Source organism: Corvus kubaryi, unplaced genomic scaffold, assembly GCF_017639235.1.
Source record: "Corvus kubaryi isolate FWS band 111438036 unplaced genomic scaffold, C.kubaryi_AGA036_p1.0 37292, whole genome shotgun sequence".
Lineage (NCBI taxonomy): Eukaryota > Metazoa > Chordata > Aves > Passeriformes > Corvidae > Corvus > Corvus kubaryi.
Genome location: NW_024581091.1, coordinates 840,745 through 860,271, shown reverse-complemented (window position 1 = coordinate 860,271; position 19,527 = coordinate 840,745). Strand labels below are relative to the sequence as shown.

The window sequence follows — 19,527 nt, the reverse complement described above, 5'->3', positions numbered from 1 at the left end:
CAGCACCGAGGAGAGATCAAAAGTGCCTTTGCAGGCTTCCACCTCCTCATGGCATTCGGTGATCCACTTGTGCAAGTCCAAGAGGGAGTGTGTTGTGGGAATGTCAGGGATATTCACACATGGTTACTGTGGGATTTGCTTGGAATGGATTAAAAAGTAGCACTGCCACACAAATGAGCACGAGCACTTTTAAATATTGGTGCTAAGTTCACATCCACCTTCCTTGAGAGAGCTGGCCTGTTGCTGATGTGCAAACTCCTGCTTTCACCCAGGCGGAGTGAAACTCCAGGCCGACCTCACTCCTGGCATTCAACCAAACTCGCGGAGGACCAACCCGATCCCAGCATGATGCAAATATCTCAGGGTACGCTTGGCATCCCTTGGCATCAGTCCTACCACTCCAGGTAAGCACCACACAGCTGTGGAGGGAAGGGAGGGGGCAAAGGTGTGGTGGGAAGATGGTACCAGTTGCCTCCATACAGCTGGACAGGTTTACAAACAGCCAGGGTTTGCATTAGAGTTAGGAAGGCTTCAGTTCCTGTTTGGTTTCCCTGATAAAGTGGCTGTGTTTTCCTCCCTGAGGTGATCAGCAGCTAGGAAATTAATTGCTTTAAAAATCCCCCTTCCTACAAAGATGGGAGCCCACTGTCAGGATGCTGATAAAGCTTTCTGTGGATTCCCCCATATAGAAACACAGCATGGTTGTTTTCCCAGAAAAGGAAAAGAAATCCAAAGTCTAAATTAGCCTGTTGAAAAAGGAAGAAAAGGGTGTAGGTAGCAGAGCCTGTCAGCGTAACAGAGCAGCCAACAGCGCAACAGTGCTCCCAGGGTGAGGAGTTCAGGGAGGGATTTCCTGGTTTGGCAGTGGCTTTCTGCAGGAGTCAGCTCTATCATAACTGAACGTGCAGGGCAGCTTGAGGAGGGACAAGTTTAAATTCTGCCCTTGAAAGATTTTCCCTGAAAAGGCAGAAAGGTTTCAAACTCTCCATTATAGCCTCTGGGATTGAAACATCACTTTCTTCTACAGGCAAGACTGATCCTTGGCAGAGGGGAGGAAAGACAAAAAAAAGCATTAAAGAAAGTGAGGAGATGGTTGCAGAAAATAAAGTGTGTTGATCTGTGGCCTTAGCACAGCTCATGCTGGAGTGTACTCCTTTCCCACCAAGGGGCTTTGCTTCCCAGGCAGTTCCTGGCAGAGCCGTTGGCAGCATGGCTCTGTCTCCCGGGTGCTTGAGGAGGTGCACGGGGAACATCTAGTGGCCAGCTGGCTAGGGCTGTGCTGGGCATTGCCAGGGAGATGGTTATTTGAATCCAAAATAGAGTGGTGCATTTAAATGAGTAAACCAGCTTTGTCCTGAGATTTGCCATATCTCTTCCTGCCTGTGTTCCTCTGCATCTCTCTGCAGAGCTGCTGTGAGCAGGCTTCCTTCTGCCTTTCCTCATCCTTAGCAGCCTTCTCCCCTGGGTCTGCCCCTTGTCTGGGATATGATCTGGAGCCAGCTTCCAGCTCTGGGCCTTGCCCTGCCACAGGCTGTCCCTTCCTGCTGCTTCCCTGTGGCTCTGCCAGGACAGCACATGTAGTTGCACAGGGAACCAGAGAAAACAGTACCTGAGGAAGGGAAGCTGGGAAGAGAGGGAAGAAGAGTGAAATCCTCAGGCTATACTCTCCAGTGCTCAGTGTATTCGCTTGAATCTGGAAGGGGAGATCAGCCAGGGCAAACTCCACACACATTTGTCATGTCCCCTTGTGAGATGTGAAAAAGGGGCTGTGACTGGCACAAAGAGCTCCCTTCCCAAGGATAGAAAGATCTCTCAATACCCTTCTTTTTTGATCACTTCTCTGGTGGCTATGATTCCTCTTTGGACACCTTAGAGGAAGTGCCAAGATGTACCTGCACCTGCTGAGCTACATGAGGAGGTGGCAGTGCAGACTTCTTGGGAATTCTCAGACTGTTTCTATGGTTGCACCCCACTTTCCTCCAGGCACAGGCGCATGCATCTCTCCTCTTCTTGTCAGCTTAGTTTTCTCGCAGGAAACAAACTATCCTTGGGACAGCTGAATTTCCAGGAAGCCTGCCAGGGCATAGCCTTCATCTCCATAAAAAGAAATGAAATGGGGAAAAAAGAAAGAGATTAGACTCCCCCCAGAATGCCCCTTGTGCTTCTCTCCTCCTCCTTGGTGGCATCGGTGCTCATTCAGCTTTCCAAGGGCTTTGGATGGGTTTGCTGGGTGGGGTCGATCCTCCCTGGCTCCAGAGATGCACTGTCTTTCTGTCTGTATTTCCCTCCCACCCTTCTGTGGTAAGTAAGAGCCATGTGTTGCAATGTCAAGCAGTTCCTCTTTGTGAACTGGGATGACTCCAAACAGGGGATGGAGCAAGGCCCAAATATGGGTTTTCATCTCAAAACTAAACATCTTGCTTCTGAGCTCACTTATAAGTTGTTGTGCATGTCCTCTGCTGGTTTTCACTCTTTTCTCACTGTCCCCCAGCTCCTCCACCAGCGATCTCTCTGCATACGAGCATGGCTATCTGAGGAGGAGTCCCGATCAGTACAGCTCCCGGGGCAGCATGGAGAGCTTGGACCACTCCTCCCCTGCCTACCACCCTTGCCACCTGTCCCCGGCCAAATCCACCAACAGCATCGACCAGCTCTCCCACCTCCACAGCAAGAGAGACTCTGCCTACAGCTCCTTCTCCACCAACTCCAGCATCCCTGAGTACCCCGCGGCCCCGTTCGGCAAGGAGCACTCGTGCTCCCCGGACAGCGCGCAGTCCCGCGGGGGGCCGCCGGAGGGGATGAGGCAGGCGGACATCCGCTACGTCAGGACGGTGTACGACGCCCAGCAGCGCATCTCCCAGGAGTACGAGGTGAAGCCCTCGGCCCTGCTTCCCAGCAGTGACGCCCGGGCCTCCCCGGACAGCCGCAGCCACGGCAGGCTCCAGGCCTTCAGCCGGCACAGTGCGGCCTCCTCCTGGGCACAGCCAGCCCAGGGCCCCTCAGACAGCAAGAGCCAGCCTCCCAAGGGACCCCCCCTGCCTCCCACTCGCAGCGACAGCTACGCAGCCATCAGGCACCACGAGAGGCCCGGCTCAGGCGCCGGCATTGAGCCGAACAAGCCCAGCCGGACCCAGCCAAAAGGGGCCTGGGCACCTCTCATCAGCTCCCTGTCCCAGGGGCCGCTGCTGAAACCACCCTTCGGAGAAGGGCATCTGCACACCGTGGTGGAGAAGAGCCCAGAGAGCAGCCCCACCATGAAGCCCAAGCAGAGCTATTCCCAGGCAGCCCAGCCAGGACAGCCCCTGCTGCCCACCGGTGTCTACGCTGTTCCCTCCCCAGAGCCGCACTACGCCCAGGTGCCCCGGCCTTCCACCAGCAGCACTGGGATGCTTTACCCAGCTCTGGCCAAAGAAAGTGGGTACTCCCCAGCCCTCCCGGTCTCTTATGACAAGGCCGTAGGCGGCGGCACCCTGGGCTTGGATGAGAATGGAAACCACAGCACTACAAACAGGTCAACCATCTTCTACCAGCCCCCCGCCACTGAGAGAAAGCACGAAGCCAAACTCGTCCAGCAGAAACCTCCCAGCACAGCAGGCCCGGAGCTCTGCCTGGCTGCGCCGCGAAAGGAGGAGCTGTTACCCCCTTACAAGGCAGCACACAGCCACTGGGAGACCCCGGGTAGCACACAGGCGTCCAAGGCCATTTTCCAGGCTCCACAACCCCAGCTGAAGGATGCTAGTGAGAGGAAAACCCATTACCAGCCCAAAGAGGACTGGACACCTGGATCGCAGGAGGACAAAAGTGGCAATGCACAGGTAAACGAGAGAGATGCTGCTGCTCCCCACCCATGGGGTCACAGCAAGGCCAAGCAGTATGGCTTCTCTTCCTTGCAGAACATCCCAGAGAGCTCCAGGAGGCAAAGCAGCTCTGAGCTAAGGGAAACGCAGCCAGGTGAGGGTTATTCCAACACCAAACTGTCCTTCCTGAACAGCAGCAGCAGAGAGGAGAAGAATCACAGGGAACAGGGGCACAGGCAGTGGAGCGATGCGGACCCACAGGCCTTCACGAGGCAGGAGGAGGAGGGCACAAACGTGGCTCTGTTCCATGCTGCCGAGCCAAAGTGCAAAGAGCCCTCTTCTCCGCAGCTCCCAAAGACCTTGGATTTTGGGAGGAGCCGGCTCAGCTCTAGCAGCACCCAAAGCTTTCCCTACAGCAAACCAGAGGCTGGCAAGCCCCGCTGCTCGGTGCTGGAGAAGGTCAACAAATTTGAGCAGCGGGAGCAGAGCACTCCCCGGCCCCAGAGTGCTGGCATTCCCAGCTTTGGCCAGCACTATGGGCCGAGCAGGACGAGCCAGCCCTCCGGCATGAGGTGCTCCATGCACAGCCCAGAGGACCTGAGGAGCAGGCTGCCCAGTGAGCCAGGCAGGGGCTCCAGCCCTTTTGTCAGGAACGGGAAGCTGGAAGAGGCTGACTGGCGCCCCATAGAGCTGCAGATGGTGGCTTCAGTGAAGCATGCAAGACCCAGTGAGTACTACAGCCTGTGTCCTGAAAATGAGGTGCAAATAAGGGCAGCTCAGCTACCGCGGAGTAAAAGCACATTCCAGCTGGGAGGCGAGCCTGAGAAGGAGATCCTCTGGAAGGATAACGTCCAGGATGCGCACGGGTCGCAGCTGGACACGTCGTTTAACAGGGCCTACAGGAACAGCATTAAAGATGCCCAGTCCAGGGTGCTGAGGGCCACTTCCTTCCGTCGCATCAGCCCCCCGTTCGGTAGCACGCCCAAGAAGCTGCCCCAGAGGCCTGCCTCGGCCCACGTGGGCCTGAGGAGCACGGCAGCATCCCCACACACCCCCAAGGAGAGGCACAGCATCACGCCCACGGAAGGCGGCTTCTCCGGCCTGGACTACGCCAGGACGCAGCACGTGCTGCGCATCGGGGGCCGGAAGCGGCTGACAGCAGAGCAGAAGAAGCGCTCCTACTCGGAGCCCGAGAAGATGAATGAGGTGGGCATGTCAGACGGGGAGCCGTCACCTTTCTCCTTGCAGAAGAAAAGCATCCATTTTGTCTTCCCAGAGAACACGGTGGCCGACCGGCGCAAGATCTTCGAGAGGGACGGCAAAGCTTCCTCCACAGCCAGCTTGTCCAAGCCGGAGCTCAAGCAGCTCCAGCAGAACGCCCTGGCCGACTACATTGAGCGCAAAACGGGGCGACGGCCGTCCTCGCAAGACATCGGGCTGCTCCGGGAGCGCTCCCACAGCTCCTACCTGCAGCTGGGTGGCCCTGACAGCCAGAGCCTTTCCTCCGCCTCCAGCATGAATTCCCTCCAGGACCAGAACCTCTACCGCCACAGAGAGTCCATAGAGCGGATATCCAGGACAGGACGGATGTCTTCCACCCTTCCTCCTGGGCTGATGGACTACTTGGACCCGAGTGGAGATGAGAAGGTGCCAGGGCGCCAGGACAGCCTGGTCACCAGCCGGCCCAAACCCGAGAGGTGCCGGGATTACAGACCCAGATCAGATCTCACCAAAGGCACTCAGACAGACCCGCTGGGCATGCAGGGCCAGCCTCGCTACAGGAAGCAGGAGCAGGTCTTTGAAACATCCTCCACCGCCAGGAAATCTGGAAAATCGGTGTCTGTGGAAGACTTGCTTGATAGGTACGACAATCAGCCAGTCCCTGTGCATGTACGTTCCAGGTCGTCTCCCACGGCGGATAAGAAACACCAGGTATGTGGCAACGGGATCACGTACGCCCACAAGCGGGACTCTGGGAACCAGGGAATGTGGGGGGATGTTGGAGAACAGGCTGATGTCCAGTCATGGCTAGGACTCCACTGATTAGAGACAGGTTCAGCACATGCTGAGGCAGCTTAGTGCGCGTTAATTAAAAGATTGCTGGTGGGGTTCAGCTCTCTCCCTGCTGGGCTGTGTCGGGGGTGTCAGGGATGCTGGGATTTCAGTGCATATGCTGGTGTGTTCTTGCTGCTCTGGACATCCCATCTGAGGTGTGCTGTCCTTACCTGCAAGCAGCACTGGAGAAGCACTGAGCACCTTTATGGTGGAGTGTTCCACTAAGGTGGTGATTTGCTGTTCTGCCTCAGCCCATTTTCCTGGTGCAAAGTAGAGAGGATTAGAGGCTGCTTGGAATTGCCCTGGCTCCCACTGTGCCTGACAGTGCTGGGAAGTGCTTGGCAGAGGCACTGCCAAATAACCATTATGTTTAGCCTCCAGCCCTGGAGGGAGACATGACAGAGAAAACTGAACGAGACCCTGGCCCTTCCATGTCCCCTGCTTGGTGGTTGGGAACATCGCACTGATGTCACAAATGGAGAATTCAACTGATTCTGATGATGGTAAACAGTAGAACCAGGCTAAATTCTTAAAGAGCAACTGCCCAGGCCAGCTCTTCAGCTGGCTGAAATCTGTTCAGACCTATTTAGGCAACTGCAACTGGTCAAGCCGCATGGATTTACTGCAGTGCTGGGTCTGCTGCCCCATGCCGTTTCCATGCCAGGCTCCATTCATCACAGAGAGAGGGAGCAAACAACCAAAATGTGTGCACAGGCTCCTAGCCCCAAATCGGCTGAGTGTTTGGAGAGGCTCCCATACTTACAGGGCAGCTGAGATCCAGGACATCTCCTCCTACTCCTGCACTCAGTTCTGGCCCAGAACAGATTATACATGAGCAACAAAGTGGTCCTGAGTCAAGTGACAGAGGAGGCTCTGGGCAGCATCTCACAAATGGGCCAAACTCGGGTGGGGGGAAGAAGCTGCCCTCCCAAACTCATTGTGTGCTTCAGTCTACACATCCTCCCTCGGCAGCCCTCAGCTCCCACACCACGTCTTTAAATAGAGTGAATTAAAAAAGCAGCTTGTGAATATCAAGTGACCGGAATGCACTTCCAAAACCACCCTGTCTCATCCCACCATCAGTATTTTTCCACCCCAGCCAGGCACCAGACCCATCTGTGCCATTTTGTCACGCTTGCCCATCAGAGCATCAAGAAAACCAGACATCCAGAGAGAGAAAAATCACCAAAGTGTACTTTTCAGTGACAGGTTGGATGACAAGCAGCCCCAATTCATTTTTCCTAGCCCAGCTCTATCAGGCAGGAGGTACAGGGCAGTTCTTAAAATCTTTATTTCCCCCTTGGGGCTCATTTGTAACTGCTCATACATTCAGCAGCCAAACCAGAGCTTCTGCCTGTTGGAAGCCAAGTGGAGGAAGAGGGTGAACAGCACAGCAGACCTCCTCACAGAGTCTTAATTCTGGTGCTGAAGAGGGATGAGCCCTTACGGCTGTTTCCCAGAGGGATTTAGCTGTAACCACCTGTGGAACAAGGATTAATTCCATGGGCAGCAAGGCACTTGTGAAAATCCTGTTCTTAAATCCTAACTTGACTTCCAGCATATACACCAATCCATAGGGTCTGTTTGAAAGGGAATTATATGTTGAAGTGCTTTCTTCAATAGGTTTGTTTCTGATCCACGTCCAGTGCAAACACACAGCTATAAACATGGGGGACAAAGCCAAACCAAGAGGGTGATTTTTTTATTATTATTTATTAGATTTCTTTTGGCCTTTCCAGATTTTTTTGTGGGAAATGTTTATTTCCAGTTTAGCAGCAGACTCCTCTGCCTCACTCACTGTTCATTTTTCAGAGTCTTGTGTACAGTGCTTAACGGTCCTTTCAGGGTGCATACAAATCACATTGCACTGTCACTGCAGGAATTTGTTTAGAGATAGGAAGGAGTGGATAGCCATGGGGAATGACTTGCTCTCAGGCTTTGGAAGGCATTCTCATCCATGTTTTGGTATTTTGTTTTGCTTTCTGCTCGCTGCTGACGCTGTCTTGGTACCCCAGGAGCTGCTGAGAAGGGAGAGCAGTGAATTCAGCCCCATGGTGAGGGATCCCTTCTACATGGTCAGCGCAGGAGCCAGGTGAGTGTATGTCCGTGTCCCCTTTGTCACTGCAGGGCCAGCTCTGGCCATCCCCTGCAGCAGCAGTTGTCATGGGTTGTCTAAAGCTGAGACCAGCACAAACACAGTTCCAGGTGTGCTGTGCCCAGCAGACTTAGGAGGAGTTGCTACAAGCTTTTTCTTTCATTACAGCCATTAATTTACTGTCTCTTCATGTAGTCTTGGAGCACATTTATGCATCAAATTTCCACTTACATAACTTCTAGAATGTGTTTGATCTGCTGTTGGAACTCACATTGGATGCTATATCATAAGTGAAGGATCCAAAAGGAAAAAATACCTAGATGTTGCATGCTGGCTGGTTTTATCCACTGCAGGATGCTGCCTCCCCAAAAGCGAGGGACTAAACCCAGGATATGTCCTTGATCATGCTCAGCTGGGAGCTGGCCTTTGGGCTGCTTCCCTTCATCCAAGCAGGATGCATTGCTCAGCAACAGGGGAGAGAGAAATGTTTTTAAAAATAGAAAAGTATAAGCACAAAACTCGGCATCTTAGGACTTACGTAAGTCTCCACTTAGCCCCGGATTGTTTTGAAGTTAAGGAGAACTGAAGTTGATCGTGCTGTATTTACATTTAAATAATAAATAGATGTTTGCCCTAAGCCCCGAGTGCCCAAACAGCTAACTCCCATTACGGTAAAAGCCATCAAGAAGGACTAAAAGCGTTGTTCACAAAGGAGCTCTGTTCCTCACAAACTTGCAGTAAATGCCAGCTCTCTCTGTGGTCACAGTGGGAGTTAACACTGCTGTCTCCAAAGGTTTCTCCATGCAGTTCTGGGTCAGGGAGTGACAGCTGGAAGAAGAGGAAGGCTCCTATTCTGGCTGATCTTATTTCTGGCCATTTTTGCCCCCAAGAACATATAAATGTTGTTTTAAAGGGACTCAATCTGCCTTCAGGCACATCCTTGTAGGATTATTTAAAACACCCGTTTACTTTGATTTGGAATAACTTTTTCCTGGTGTTTTTTCCTAAGAGAACAATGCAGCTGTTTCAGTTCCTCCTACCTCCCTTCTCTCCTAGAGATAGCATTTCATCCTGGTGCTCCATCACTACTTGTGGCTTCCTTTTATTTTTTTCTTTCCCCAACCTATTTTCCAAGTAATGGGATTGAACACCCAGACTGAAAACAAGTTTATTGGGGCACGAAATGCAGGTTTCTCATTTTCATGCTTCACTGCACAAAGATCATTGGTTACTAACAGTTTTATGATGTTTGTGCAGCATAGGCATCCCACATGCTTCGCAAGCACATTTCTTCTGGGAGATGGGAGCTTTCTCTTCTTGCTCGGAACTGGATTTCCCAAAAGATAAAACAAAAGGATAGGAGAAGTGTTTGCCATGCATGGGCCCTTCAGGGACGCAAGGCAGGCAGTAGGAATTACGTTTCTAGGTTTCACTGGGACACAGCTGCCCCCTGTGCTGGAGAGGAGATGGGACCATCACTACCGCCTCTCATGCTTGAGGAGGAAAACGATCAGATGGTTAAGTTAGTAAAACCTTGGTCAGCAGTCACTTGGTCCAGTCCCACATGCTCTTCCTCTGCTCCCCAGGTGTCATACAACATTGGGAACTGCTCCAGCAGTTCTAGAATCCACAGTTGCTTCCACAGTAGGAGAGATCTCTGAATTAGAGAATCACCATCTGGCGCTCCCAACAAACACTGAGCGTCTGAAAAGAATACACACTGCTACTGTCCAGGAACCACAGACAATACCAAGAGCATTCTGTCTGGGAAGTTTCCCCACTCCCAGGCACAGGCTGCCAAATTCTGTTCTCAGTCACACCGGAATAAAGCCAGAACGACCCATGTCTTTGACAGAGTTATTCTTAATTCGTACCAGTACCTCTGAGAACAAATTTGGGGCCCATGTCTCCAGCATCACAGATTGGCAGTGTGGGGATTATTTGACAATGCATCTCAAGAACAGAAAATGCACTGGCAGTATAGCTTTATTGTGTTTTACTGGTTTATGGTATGGCCTTGTGGTTCCAGGCACCTTCTCTTGCATCTGCCAGTGCCATTATTACTGCTCAGTTTGTTTGCCAGCTAAATAGCCAGACAGGCAAATAGGTTTGGCTCTGGATTCCAAGCAGGATCCTCACTCCAAAGGCCAGACACTGTTTCTCAGGCTCACATGAGAACTCCCTTAAAGACCTGGAAGGAATAATTCAATCTGCTGCTTTTGCAGCCTTAACATCCGCTTGCAGTTGGAATGTGTTGGCTTTGGTGTTTATCACACCTGCCTGTCTGAGGGAGCTCTTTCTTCTAACACGGTTCCAAGGCTGCAAGAGCTTTTTTTAATTTTCTCCATAGTCAAAATAGTGCATTTTTTGGCCTTGCTTTGTTCTTGGAGACAGTTGAATCATTTTAATGGCACCTTTCCAAAAGGAGCAGATAACATTGTGGGAATATTTGGCCCATAGAGCTGAAATTCTTAAGATTACAAGCAGTTGAGAGTGGAGTTTGGTGGTGGATAATGTCAAATGGTGCATCTTACAACAGTTGCTACTGGCCCCATCTGTAACAAACAAAATTGGAAGCAGAGCAGGAAAGGAAGTCAGGTGTTAGGTTTTCCTAATATTTTTTTCACTGAGTTACTGCTGTGGTGCTTGCTACATGTGTGTGTGATGTAGCTCACACTGAAAATGATGGGAGATGGTAAGAGAGAGTGGATCTGGCTCAGGATTTCACTTCCAGTTTCAAAGCACAGCTGTACCTCACCTAGACCAGCAGGCAGTGATGCTGGCCTCTGATAGGGTTGATAACTTGACCATTGAGGAGGGGCACACTAAATTTTCCTGCTCATTGATTAGTTATTAATCTTACCGTGGTCCGTCTCTTGGTATTTAGGTCTTTCAGCAAGAAAGAAAGAAGCCACTCGGAGAAAATGGCGTTCACAAGTTACTATCCCCATCCCCTCTGCAGCACCGAGGTTGTCACCGGGCCCAGCACGCTGGCTGAGAACCACAAGCTCTCAGAACTTTCCAGGCCAGATAGCAGGACTTCTGCATTTTTCCCAGCCCCAACAGAGGCAAGGAGTCACTACCCTGAGCAAAAGCAAGGCTTTAAAACCTTGTTCCTTAACCTTACTCCTTCTGGGTCTGGCCACTCTTCCCCTAATACACCCACCCAGGCTCCCTCAGACTTCCAGAGCACAGGTGACAGCCAGGCTCCGAGACAGCACCACGCCAAACAAGAGGCTGTTCCCCCTGAGGGCAGCGGGAACGCTCAGGCTCAGCCTTTGGATGCTGTCCAGGATAGATCCCCTGAGACTCCCACGGAAGAGGTGATGTGGAGAAGGAAAGCCGGGCTGCTGCACAGGTCCCTCCCGCCCAAAGCAGCGTGGGCTCATTCTGTCAGAGACAGCAGCTACGCAAGGGCCGTGGTGTCTCCTCCGGCAGCCGTGCCGAAGCCCTCCCAGAGGTGGCAGTCCTTGCCCACACAGAGCAGCACTTCCTCCGACCCAGAGACTCCTTCTCCCCCGGGCATGACCCAGCTCCGGATCTCGGAGTCGGGGCTGCAGCTCTCGCCCCCGCCATCGCTGCAGGACGAGGAGGACGATGAGGTGTTTGTCGCGCCTTCCCAGCCACCCTTCTCCCCGCCATCGCCATCCCGTCCTCTTCCCGAGCTGAGCTCTTGCACTTCTGCCAACGGCACAGAGGAATTCCCACCTCCTCCCCCACCCATTGAGGGGAATGGGGCAGCTGGAGACAAATCCCCCCGGCTCCCAGAGGAGGCCAGCGTGAGGTAAGGGCGGGCTGGAGCGTGGCAGCTCAGGCAGTGCAGGGCCATATACAGTAAGATATGCAGGGCTGGGACAGATGGGCTGATCCCAAGTGCCTTGAGACCCCCAGCTGCCAGCTGGGCAGGGCGCTTGCACGTTGTCAGGGGACAGGGACACAGGGACAGACAGACAGACTCGCTGCTGGTCTGCCAAGAGCAGCCTCAAATGATGTGGCCAGAGCAGGGTCCACCAGCAGGTGCACTGACAGGTGCTCCCCAAAACCCCGGGACAGGGGACTGTGGGGGAACACTCCTGGGCTGGTTCTCCCTGCAGATTTCAGTGCAGTTGCTTCTAACTCTCTCCAGCACAGAGCTGGAATGGCTGCTGGCTCCTTCCAGTTACTGGATTTTGAGAGACAGCTGTGAAAATCCATGATGGGTTTTTCCGAACAGTTAGTATTTCTCAGAATATATTTTAGACCTGGCACAAAATAATGCTGTTATGAAACAGTGACCATCTGCCAAGAAATGACAACGCAAATATGTCACAGGCTGTATAGGGAAATTCTCCTGAAGGATAGCACTTTGGGCGAGATGCCCAGGTGGTTTAACTCAGCACAGCTTCCCTCACTCCCAGGGAACTGCTCTGATATCCATCTGGGAAGAATCTGGCCGGGGCTATAGTAGTGATTGGCTTTTCCAACATGGCAAGGACAAATGGGTGGAGGCTGCTCAGGATGGCACTCCCGGGTGGGGAGGCGCAATGTCCCCAGCCTGCCAGCGGAAAACAAAGTGACTTGGTGTTCATTAGTTCTTTCTGTGTTGGATGGACAATCCAGCAGTGTCCAGGTTGAAGGGACAAAACAATTCTGGTGCCAGTGGCTTCACACTATAGACCCTCCATATTGGAATGAGAAGCAAGACACCAAAACAAGGGAGAGAGAAGGAAAACTCATTTCTTGTAGGCCTTTACCTTGTGTTCACAGTGGTCCTGGGTGGTAGATTTCTCTTCATCTCACAGAATGTTTCTGTCCATAGCAGCTTCAAAAGCTTTCCCAAAGCCCTGGCTGAGAAGGAGATAACAGGGTTGGGCACCAGCACCGGTGAAAATAACTGGCCCCTCTTGCCAACCCCATCAAAGAGGACTGGCTCTCCATCTGCTGTGGATCAGCAGCACCAGTCCCCTGCTGCTTCTGAAGGGCCTCAGAGCACTGACAGACAGCCCATAACTCAGCCTGAAGGTAACCCCAGAGAGCCAGCATTGGAAAATGCCAGCCCAGACTCTAGGATAACCAGCACAGCACCCCCAGTGAAGGCAAAGAAAAAGACCCCAGAGGATATTAAGTCAGAGGCTCTAGCAAAAGAAATTGTCCATAAAGACAAGTCTCTAGCTGATATCCTGGATCCAGATTCCAAAATGAAGACAACCATGGACTTGATGGAAGGAATTTTCCCCAGTGGAACCAGCTTGCTGAAGGAGAACAACATGAAGAGGAAGATGTCGCAGACACAAGCCAGCAGGGCGGCAGTGGCAGATGACACGTAAGCACTGCTGGGCTGGGGCGAGGGCTGGCAGAACTCCCTGCTGCCTTGCTTCTAAGGACAACCTGTGCCAAATTTTTCTGCATCTCTATAGGTGAGAGTGAATTTTGCAGTTCAGAGGTGTGAGGCCTGGCAAGGCATTTCCCAACAGCCTTTCCCATGAGCTGGGCTCTGTGTCTGGGCTCTGAGCTCACCTCTCTGGGCTGTGTATAAAATGATGCTGAGCTTGGGAATAGAGCAGGAAATGAAACATCCCTAGAGATATAATTGGATTTTGCTCTATGAACCTTAGTAATCTGAAGCAGTTCAGTCCAAAGCACAGGAAGAGATACGAAAGTAAAATCATGATGAAAATAATGGCAGGCACAGGGATAAAAAGAGGCCAAATTCTGGAAGGAGGGATGAGGGGAGCTACTTACTACAAGATCAGCCCAACTCCCCCAGTGTGGGTTTTTTAAGACAGAGACTTCCAAGTGGCAGCTGGAGAACTGTCCAGAAGTCAGTTGTACTGCATGATGCCAGGTAAGATGGTCAGTCTGGCCACCTCTGGCCGAGCTGTGCTGGCTGACCTTCAGCAAGGTAAATCCTGTGCAGAGCTGTGTCCAGTCACCTTTAAACCAGTGGCTGTGCTGTGCTGGGACAGCAGCTGACACGCACCCCCTGATGGCAGGAATCCGCCTTGTCCTGCTGGGTAATTAACACTGGGAAGGTACCAAAGAGGGACTCCTGGAAAACCATGGATCTAAGCACCGGGAAAAGTCAGGCTCAGACTGAACTCTTCCTTTTTCTTCACTGTGGTGTAGGAGAGCGGAAAAGGAAGCTCCTGTCACTCTGGTCACCTGTCCTGCTTACTACAGCGTTTCAGCTCCCAAAGCAGAACTGCTGAATAAAATCAAGGACTTGCCAGAAGAAGTAGGTGAGGAAGAGGAGCTGCTGGACATCAATGAGAAAAAGGTAAATTCAGCACTGTTTGCTGCTCACATTCCTGAAATAATAATAAGCCCTAAAGTGAAGTGCATTTCTATTTGATGTCAGCTTTTGGCAGCACCCAAAATTCTGTGGGAGCAATTAGGCCGCCTGTGAAGCTTCCTTAGAGTGACCCAAATTGTATAAGAGAGCTAATCTGAATTACTCACTGCAAATTGATTACCAATCTTGCACCACCCTGAGGCGGGCCTGGATCATGCCAAATGCAGGGTGTACAAACTGTCAGGAGCAGTCCCTGTTCTGCAGCAAGGAAGGAAAAGGGAGAGGTGAAGCAATTCGTGCAGGGCCAGCTTCGGTTGGAAACAAGAACAGAGTCCAGCCAGTGACCACACTGAGTGCAGGAAATTTTTTCCCAAGATTGTCCTCTTCAGTGAAGTCAATGTATCCATTTCACCTGCTGTCTGCACTCACTGCATCCAGAGAAACACTGGCCACTCTTTTCCCCCCACACGTTATTGTTTCTCTGACCCACTGGAAGCCACGTGCATCTCAGCAGCTCAGCACAATTTCCATGTGATGGCTTGGAAGGGAGGAGAGCAGGCAGGAGGGAAGGACACATTTTCCTCTCTTACTGAGGCTACATTTCACTGCAGAATGGCCCCTGCCGCTCTTGCTGGAGGCTTCCATGCTCTGCTTCCAGGGCTTTTGCAGGGCCTTCTAATTTGCCCCTGTGGTTGTCTCACATTAGTTACCTGGTAATTACAGACGTGTGCTTAGCTCCCAGATCCTAGGGGGCCACAGGCAGGTGTTTGTGGCCTGTCTGTGCCTCCCTTACCTCCTACCTTCCTGTCAAAAGCAGCCCTGCCTGCCTATACGTCTAAACCATCCCACACTGCCAGGGACAGAGTAGCACAGCCCGGATTTCATTTTCTGTTCACCACCTTTCTGTGGCCCTATACAGATTCTGGGTGGATCACTAATCAAAAGCATTTGCCCAAGGCCTTTGCCTGCTGCTTTCATCATCTGGCCCACTGGTTGTGGAGCACTCAGCTCCAAAGAGATTGGCAGCTCCTGCCACGTCCATAGCATTCCTTGGAGGGCAAGTCCCAGGTCTCACAGGTTACATTTGTGTGGAAAGACAGAAATAGATGGGAGTGATTAGGCCCAGACAGCACGATCTGGCCTGTTTGCTCATGGTCTGTGTACAGGAACATTTGCACAGGGGTTACCTGAGAAGGCAGCTCCTCTGGGAGGTCATTTAGATAAACCTCATTTCCACTGTAAGTATGCAAAGGAGCTCTGTTGGCTGGCATTTGGGATCGCAGGAGAGTCTCTGATTGATGAACACAAATGTAAGTCACAGGCCCCTCCAGCTCCCAGGCCTTCAGAACAAAGGTACCTCACTCCCAGGAACCCCGTAGCCTCCTGCCACAGTTGGAGGGCAAATCTCCTGAAGCAGGGAGGAACAGATGCCAGTTCCAGCAGCTCCATCTGCCTGAAAACTTGCCGAGGTTAATGCCAGAGTTTGAGACCACCCCATGGAGTGCTGCCATAGAGATTTCCCCACGGCACTGTAATCACGGATCCTTCCTTTTGCTCCTCAGGATTTGGTCCAGCAATCAACTGGTGAGGATCTTTCTTTGGAAGGGGGCATTAGCATCATAGCCCCAGGGAAGGGCAAAGGTTGGGTTTTGTCTCTGGGTACTACTGAGGGAAGAATGCCCATAAAGGAGTTTTGGTTGACCCTTAGAAGGTGGGATTTAATGCCACCTTTGCTCCCTTTTCCCCTGAACTACTCTGCTAGCCAATGGCGGTCATTCCAGGGAGCAGATGTTTGTTTTCAGGGAATATTTCTGGCCTTTTACTCAGCCTTTGCATGTGTGCGGCAGCCGAGAGCGGGCTGGAGGGCAGCCATAGAACAATGCACGCCAAGTGTTCCCTCTAGTGGTGCCTGGCCATACAGTGCCTTGTGCTCCCTGCCGCCAAAGCAGCCTGGGAACCCCACTGCCCGGCCACCCTGGGCATCAGCGCCAGCTCAGTGACCCTAGCCTGACTGGTGTTTGACAATCCTTCCTTCTCTGAAGCAGACTGCCTCCTGCCTGGAATGACACTCAGTTGTGATGGAAGGAGGACTTTGAGAGAATATTTTCAGGCCACCTTGTGAGTGACTTGTTTCATCCTGCAGTGTTTGTGTGCAGAGGAGATGAACACACAGGTGTTTGTCCCTCAGCAGTGCATGAACTGGGGACACTGAAAATCCCCACCCCTTGTATGGAGAGCTTCTCCTTGCTGTGCTCACAGTTCCAAGTAAATGGAAGCAAGAATTGCAAGCCCCAGGCCAGAGACTTGCTTTTGCATATGTCTTTCCACTAAATCCTAACAGAAATTAGGATCTCCGGCACATGTGTAACAATGCTGTTCCTGGAGTAACCTGGAGTAACCGAACCCCGGGGGCCTCCTTTTCTTTGGCAGGGAAATAGGTGTCAGTGTTTTTTGCAAAATGGGTGTGTGCTCTGTGTTCAGACACTGAGTAAATCCAGAGCATCTTTGGTGTAGACTCTTCCTTGATGCCTCTGTGTGTGAGGCACTTGTTTGGTGCAGTTCAAGGCATTTCAGGCTGGGGCAGGGCATGGGGAACACATTGGGGATGTGGCTGCAGCTCTTCTCACTCAGCGGTTTTGAAGAACATTCATCTGTAGGGTATCAGAATATGGTACACCAAATTAAAGATCTCTTTTATAAACGTTCACTGAACAAATATATCCTCATGCAACCTGATGGGCTACTTGGGTTATCTCCAAGGTGGGGAATTTCAGCATTTTCTCTCTTTCCTCCCTAATGTCTTCTTTGTCAGCCATTGCTGACCTGACCCTGCTCCTCAGGAACTGCAGCCATATCCTCTTGTTGTCATCACTCATACGAGCAGGGTGGTGCTGGTAACAACCAGTGTGGCAATACTTCCCCTCCAACAGGCTGAGCTCATTGGGAGCTTGACCCACAAACTGGAAATCCTGAAAGAAGCCAAGGAGGGCCTGCTCGCAGACATCAAGATGAATAATGCTCTCGGAGAGGAGGTGGAGCTGTTGATCAGCACACAGTGCAAACCCAACGAGTTTGACAAGTACAAGATGTTCATTGGCGATCTGGATAAGGTGGTGAACCTCCTGCTCTCCCTCTCGGGACGCCTGGCCCGCGTGGAGAACGTCCTGAGCAGCCTGGGGGACAATGCCAACAGCGAGGAGCAGGTACGTATCGGCACAGCCCTGGCCTGCTCAGGGTGTGGGGCAGCAGCCAGCACCTCCACAGCCTTACAATGACCTCCAGGGGCTGCCAGGAGGGCAGCACAGGGCTCTTGGTGCTTATGTAGGAGCAGTACGTTGTCCCTGGGAATCCTGATCCCCATTTGTATAAATGGCTGAGATCCTGCAGCTTTTGTCTGGACACAGAGCAGCTGTGTTGGGGACAGCCTCATTTTAGCACTCTTGGGGTGGTTTTGAAACTGGATTTTCCTGGTAGTTGTTGCTTTCAAGTGAGGTTTCCTGACTTTATTGGAGCACTTTCTGCCTCCCATTGGCAAGGATGTTCAGAGTCCAGTTCAGTGGGGTTCATATGCACTCCATAATGAGGAATTCATCCTCCTCTCCCAGGCTTTTGACTGCACATCTGGGAGTTTAGCAGCTATCTCCAGAGGTGGCAGGTGTGGTGCTGGGAGGAAGGGAAGGGGGGATCAGGGAGTGTGGTGATGCTGGTGCTGAAGGGCTTTCTGTGGTGTGCAGAGTTCACTGAACGAGAAGCGGAAGCTGCTGGCTGGCCAGCATGAAGATGCCCGGGAGCTAAAGGAAAACCTTGACCGTCGGGAACGGGTGGTCTTGGACATCCTGGGCAACTACCTCTCTGAGGAGCAGCTCCAGGACTACCAGCACTTTGTGAAGATGAAGTCTGCGCTCCTCATAGAGCAGCGAGAGCTCGACGACAAAATCAAACTGGGCCAGGAGCAGCTCAAGTGCCTGATGGAAAGTCTCCCCACAGACTTCACGCCCAGGGATGCAGCAGCAGCAGCTGCCCTGGCTGCAGCACTTGCTACCTCCTCCGGAGTCGGTGGTAAAACACCTCCAGCAGCCTCTTCCTCACTCTAACCTGTCCCAGGTGGAGCTGGGATACAGCCCTGCCAGAGTCCCTTTAATCGGAGTACTTGGCAGATGGTTCTCTTCAAAGACAATGGACAGAGACAGGTCTCAACTAAGATTTTAATGAAGGAAAAAAAATAGCAATAATAAAGGTTTTATTTTCCTTTCCTTCCACCTCTGCTTCCTGGAAACTTAAATCAATGTGGAGGGAAATCTCCTCCTGCCAGAGATGAGGAAGAATCTCACAGGAATTAAACACATGACCTTTAATAAAAAACATGACCTCTTCTCTTCCCTCCCTTTTCTGCCTACCTGTCACCTCATTAAATAATGAAGGATCTAAGAATGAAGCCTTAAAAATAAAACCAACCCATTTTACTGAACAATATTGATATTTATATTTTTTAAAGAACAAGACAGAATGTGTAAGTTTTTGTACATACTCTAATCAGTTACTTGATTCTACTTTGTTCTGTATGTAGAAAAGACATTTAATTTTGTATTTTGTGAAGACCTTAACAAAAAGAGGGAACCCCAAAGATAGTCGTGCAGTAGCTTGAAACATCTCATCGTGGTTTTGTTGCTGTTGTGGTTGTTTTTTAATATAATAAAGGGCTACAAGAAGCAGCTTCACCCTGTTTCAACACATGCTAAAGATACCATTAAGTGGCCTTACAAAGGAGGTTTTGGACATGAAAATACAAATTTTTCCTCTTCTGGATCCTGTGATCCTCTGAGTCTGCAGTTCAAACATCTTTCATGGAAACTTGCATCTCAGGAGTCCAAGCTAGCATGAAGCAAGGAATTCACTGCAGGAATGTGGGGGAGATTCTGTCTTTATTTTGAATACTCATAACTGTGGTCTGTGTTTCTGTTGCAGCCTGAAAGATTTCCCTGAGGTGTTTCAAGGATCTCTACTGACATGATTTATAGGCCTGGCTTTGAGTAGAGTTTCAGGGAAACAGGGGAGGGAGCTGTTTCAATCCAATCAACACATTTTATTTGCCCTGAAAAAAAAAAATCCTACCCACTGCTGCAGCTTAGTTTATTAGATTTAAAAACAGTTTTAATTCAGATGCTTTTTTTTTTTTTTTTTTCCGCAACCACCCTTCCATCTTACACTTACCAAAACAGCTCACAATGACATGGTAGATCTGGGAGGTGTTTGTGCATTTTCCATTCAGTGAGTTCTTTCCTGAAAAATACAAGTCCAGCAGTTTATCC

The 19,527-nt window shown here is 51.3% G+C and overlaps 1 protein-coding gene across 7 annotated transcripts in view; it reads left to right on the top strand.

Moving 5' to 3' along the window:
* The window catches only part of SHROOM3 (shroom family member 3), a 118,878-nt gene extending 99,942 nt beyond the window's left edge, over nt 1-18,936 (top strand). For 6 of the 7 annotated variants that reach the window (XM_042026892.1, XM_042026893.1, XM_042026896.1 and 3 more), the window contains 8 exons: nt 273-404; nt 2,492-5,729; nt 7,868-7,944; nt 10,835-11,731; nt 12,746-13,249; nt 14,053-14,203; nt 17,149-17,421; nt 17,953-18,936. In XM_042026892.1, the coding sequence (XP_041882826.1) occupies nt 273-404; nt 2,492-5,729; nt 7,868-7,944; nt 10,835-11,731; nt 12,746-13,249; nt 14,053-14,203; nt 17,149-17,421; nt 17,953-18,312 (5,632 nt within the window). In that variant the 3' untranslated portion in view covers nt 18,313-18,936. The remainder of the gene's footprint in view (nt 1-272; nt 405-2,491; nt 5,730-7,867; nt 7,945-10,834; nt 11,732-12,745; nt 13,250-14,052; nt 14,204-17,148; nt 17,422-17,952) is intronic. The other variant, XM_042026895.1, reaches the window with a different exon arrangement.
* Nucleotides 18,937-19,527: the final 591 nt, after the last annotated feature.